Source organism: Pygoscelis adeliae, unplaced genomic scaffold (genome assembly GCF_000699105.1).
Source record: "Pygoscelis adeliae isolate BGI_AS28 unplaced genomic scaffold, ASM69910v1 Scaffold280, whole genome shotgun sequence".
NCBI lineage: Eukaryota > Metazoa > Chordata > Aves > Sphenisciformes > Spheniscidae > Pygoscelis > Pygoscelis adeliae.
In genome coordinates, this window is record NW_008823944.1 from 674,515 (window position 1) to 678,448 (window position 3,934).

At 36.8% G+C, this 3,934-nt stretch overlaps 1 protein-coding gene across 1 annotated transcript in view; it reads right to left on the reverse strand.

Annotated features, from left to right (window-relative positions):
• Positions 1 to 3,934, reverse strand: part of FBXL2 (F-box and leucine-rich repeat protein 2) — a 46,059-nt gene that overhangs the window by 21,170 nt on the left and 20,955 nt on the right. The window contains exon 4 of the mRNA XM_009321174.1: positions 2,976 to 3,050. Coding sequence (XP_009319449.1) covers positions 2,976 to 3,050 — 75 coding nt within the window. The remainder of the gene's footprint in view (positions 1 to 2,975; positions 3,051 to 3,934) is intronic.

Below are 3,934 nucleotides of genomic sequence, written 5' to 3' on the forward strand. Positions count from 1 at the left end.
GGTGGGAACAGCCACTTCAGTTGCCTCCAGAAGATCTGCCCCAGCCCACCTGCCGGTCTTCAATGTCATATATATTTGGGTGTCTGTGCCTAACACTTGGGAATGCCAAAGACCTTCTCGCACTGTGAAGCTTACAGACTTTATGCCACATTATTTGTCAAAAGCTGAAGCACAGCTCACAAACAAAACTTCCTACTTGACCCCACATTTGCTACAAAATGCTTTGTAGCAAAATTTACATCCTGAAAGCACAGTTTGCTATACATTAGGAGTAAGCGGAATGGCACAATACTTCTAATATTCAATCTGAAAGTAGCATTATGGAAAAGTTATTTAAACTACAATAAAAACAGACCTTCCCTCCCCCTTCTTTTTTTTTTTTTTTGTACGAAAAACAAGGTAAGATAGCAAAAAGCAGGTGGCCACTGCAAAAACTGACTAAACATCACACTGTGTCTAATTTTAGGGAGGTAAGGTAAAAGAAATGAACATTGATCATTTAACAAACAGGACTAATACCCAACAGCACATTTTCTTCTCTCTCTCTCTCTTTTTTTAAAGAAGGAATACTTATAAAATTACAGGTCAGTGGATTTTTTTTCCCCCCCTCCCTATACGAGATGGTAACAATTTTACTGAAACAGTAAAATGTTTCTTACATTTTGTTGTTCACCTCTAATACCAAAGTCCTGGCTAGCACTTTGTGAAAATATTTTCATATCAGAGCTTGTTTCTTAGTCCATAAGTAACACTGTTCATCTTATCTCTCCGAAGAATTTACACCAAAACAAACAAGTGAAAATCATTGTACAAACAAAATGATGTATTTTTTAAAGCTTTCCCATTAGTCAGAATTATTTCTCAGTAGAGGCCAAATAACTTTACTGTAAGGATAAAGTCTTCAATGAATAACGTATAATGCAAGTTCAATCTACACTGCAGAAAAAAGCCAAACCCTAGTGCATTATTCAAGGAAAATAGAAACAAATAACGAGATAAGTTTTCCCAAACCCATTTATTTCTTTAAGCATGTAAAAAACCCCAACAAATGGCATAGTCAAAAAGACAACTTAAGTGCATTCAAATGTGTTTAGCTGTTTGAATAATTCAATGTCACTCAAAAAACTAGTTCTTCAAATTACCCCAGCTTACATTTGGTTCCACATACCAAGAAATCCTAAGGCACATTTAACTTCAAGAAGATCTTCACACATCTTTGTGATAGAAAAGAAACATTTTTTCTTTACAGTTTTTTTTCCCCCCTCACTTTATATTCTACCACAGGAGGTCTTAAATACGGAAAATTTCACAACAAAATGTAATTTTTCATTATTTGATAGCATCAAGCAGTACTTGATCTGAGACTATGTGAAACATCACCAAACAGGACAACATCCAACTGAGCAAAAAGTTGCCAAATAAAATTAGCAGCTTTTACCTGTCCTAAATATATAGGCAAAAAAAAAAACTTTACTAAAACAGCTGAAGAAAAAAGAGTTCTTAGACACCAAATATGAAGGTGTATCTCATTCAAAACTACTTTATGTAATAGTTGCTGGTTTAACATACTCTTATGAATAATTTAAGGGGTTTATATTACAAATGTACTTAAATATAATATACTGAAGTAACTGAATTGCTCCAAACCACAATAGCTTCTTATAGCAAAAGAGGATCATAACTTAATTTCATTCCTTCTCCTGAATCCCATGCTACAAACATAGTGTCTCTCAAAGGGCAACACCAGGTACAATGTAAGGCAAACATATCAAAAACATAAAAATGCAATACTGTGTTTCTAAATAGCAGAAAGGTTTCAGATACAGAAAAGGCTAACCAACATAAGGACCACAGACCTGGAGGGTTTCCTTTATTATTTCTTAGCAAATGAGAAACACAAGCTTTTTTAAAGCAACTGAAAAGATTACATTAAAGCTCCAAGTCTTCTTAGACACATTTAGATAGAGGCAGATGCCAAAATCTTTCTCCTACCTCTGTAAGATCCTCATATTTAACATCAGTATAGCAGAGGAGTTGGCAATAAAATTCTAAGAGAGTGGTGAAAAAAATTTACCCTATATATTACTGTAAAGCTTTAGGAACAGTTTGAACCACGGTTAGCAAAATATACCAAATGAAACCCATCTGGATTTTATTCATGCAACTAAGAAGCTATAACATAAAATCCAGAAGCAAATTCATTATTGTATTCTAAATTTAATTTGTATCATCAAACAACAAATAATAAACCAGTTCAGATTCAATTAAGGAACTGTACTTCCCCATGGATTTTTGTCTTTCCAGATGCCATATTTTATTTTATTACGCACATCTACGATAGCATTAATGCAGACATGTTTTTCTTATGGAAGACAAGACTACCCTAATCCTTTCGTTATATGCTGAAAAGGACTTTAATCCACATGTACCTGCATTTCAGGCAAGGTTCAAACCTTATGAAACAAATGTTCATAAAATGGTAATCAGATACACACCAAACATATCTAGGCAAGTCAGCAGTAAGAAAAGTTGTTCAGCATTTTATTGTTTCAATCTCCACGTCCTATAGCCAAGTGTCCAGAGAGCTTTCAGCACTAGATGGCACCCTCACAAAGAGACTTGGGACCACCAACAAAATTATCCTCTAGATCGTGGAAGTGATTCGGAGGATCTCACTCCACCCAGAGGCACCATTTATACCTTTACTTTCTGGAAATGAGCAGCTTTGAATTTCTAGAGCCCAGTATGCACATGATACACGCAAATTATCTGATACATAGCTGGCAACCAAAACTGAAATACTCATCCAGTGTAAAAAAGAAGTCAAATAGAGTTCTTTATCCATTTGCTCCTTCACAGCATTATCTCGAACTTCAGCCTTTAAAACATGTAACGCAAGCACAGCCTATGGGATACTCAAAATGGGCTATGCTCTTAAACATCACCATAGGAATGAAAAAAACCCAGACACTAACCTCTATATCCGTTTGAAAGTTAAAGAGGTCTATTCTTTGCCAATTGCTTCCATCCAGAGCTAAAACATTCCATGCCTACAGAAAACAAATACAGTTGATTTATTACCTCCAATGCCTGCTCCCTTCATTTGCCGCTCAGCAATTCAAATATAACAAACTCAAATATAACAAAATATACAATTTCAGGTAGCATTTTTAAAAAAGAAATATAATTGTAGATATTAGTAGTCATACAATATCAACTAGTTAAAAACATAGAATTTGTGTGTCCTGGTCTCGGCTGGGATAGAGTTAATTTTCTTCCTAGTAGCTGGTACAGTGCTGTGTTTTGGATTTAGGATGAGAATAATGTTGATAACACACTGATGTTTTAGTTGTCGCTAAGCAGTGCTTACACCAGGCAAGGACTTTTCAGCTCCCCATGCCCTGCCAGCGAGAAGCTGGGAGGGGGCACGGCCAGGACAGCTGACCCCAACTGGCCAAAGGGATATTCCATACCATGTGATGTCATGCTCAGTACATAAACTGGGGGGAGTTGGCCGGGGGTGGCAACCACTGCTCGGGAACTGGCTGGGCATCGGTCGGCAGGTGGTGAGCAATTGCGTTGTGCATCACTTATTTTGTACATTCTTTTATCATTATCATTATTATTATTTTCCCTTCCTTTTCTGTCCTATTAAACTGTCTTTATCTCAACCCACGAATTTTACTTTTTTTTCCTGATTCTCTCCCCCATCCCACTGCAGGGGGGAGGGAGTGAGCGAACGGCTGTGTGGTGTTTAGCTGCCTGCCGGGATAAACCACAACAGTCCCTTTGGCACCCAACATGGGGCACGAATGGTTGAGATAATGACAGATCTGACCAGAGCATGTTAAGGCCAATTTGTTATAAACATTCATTATATTGGTTTAATAGTCGCTGGTCACAATGTTGATTAATTTACTCTCAGAGTTGCCAT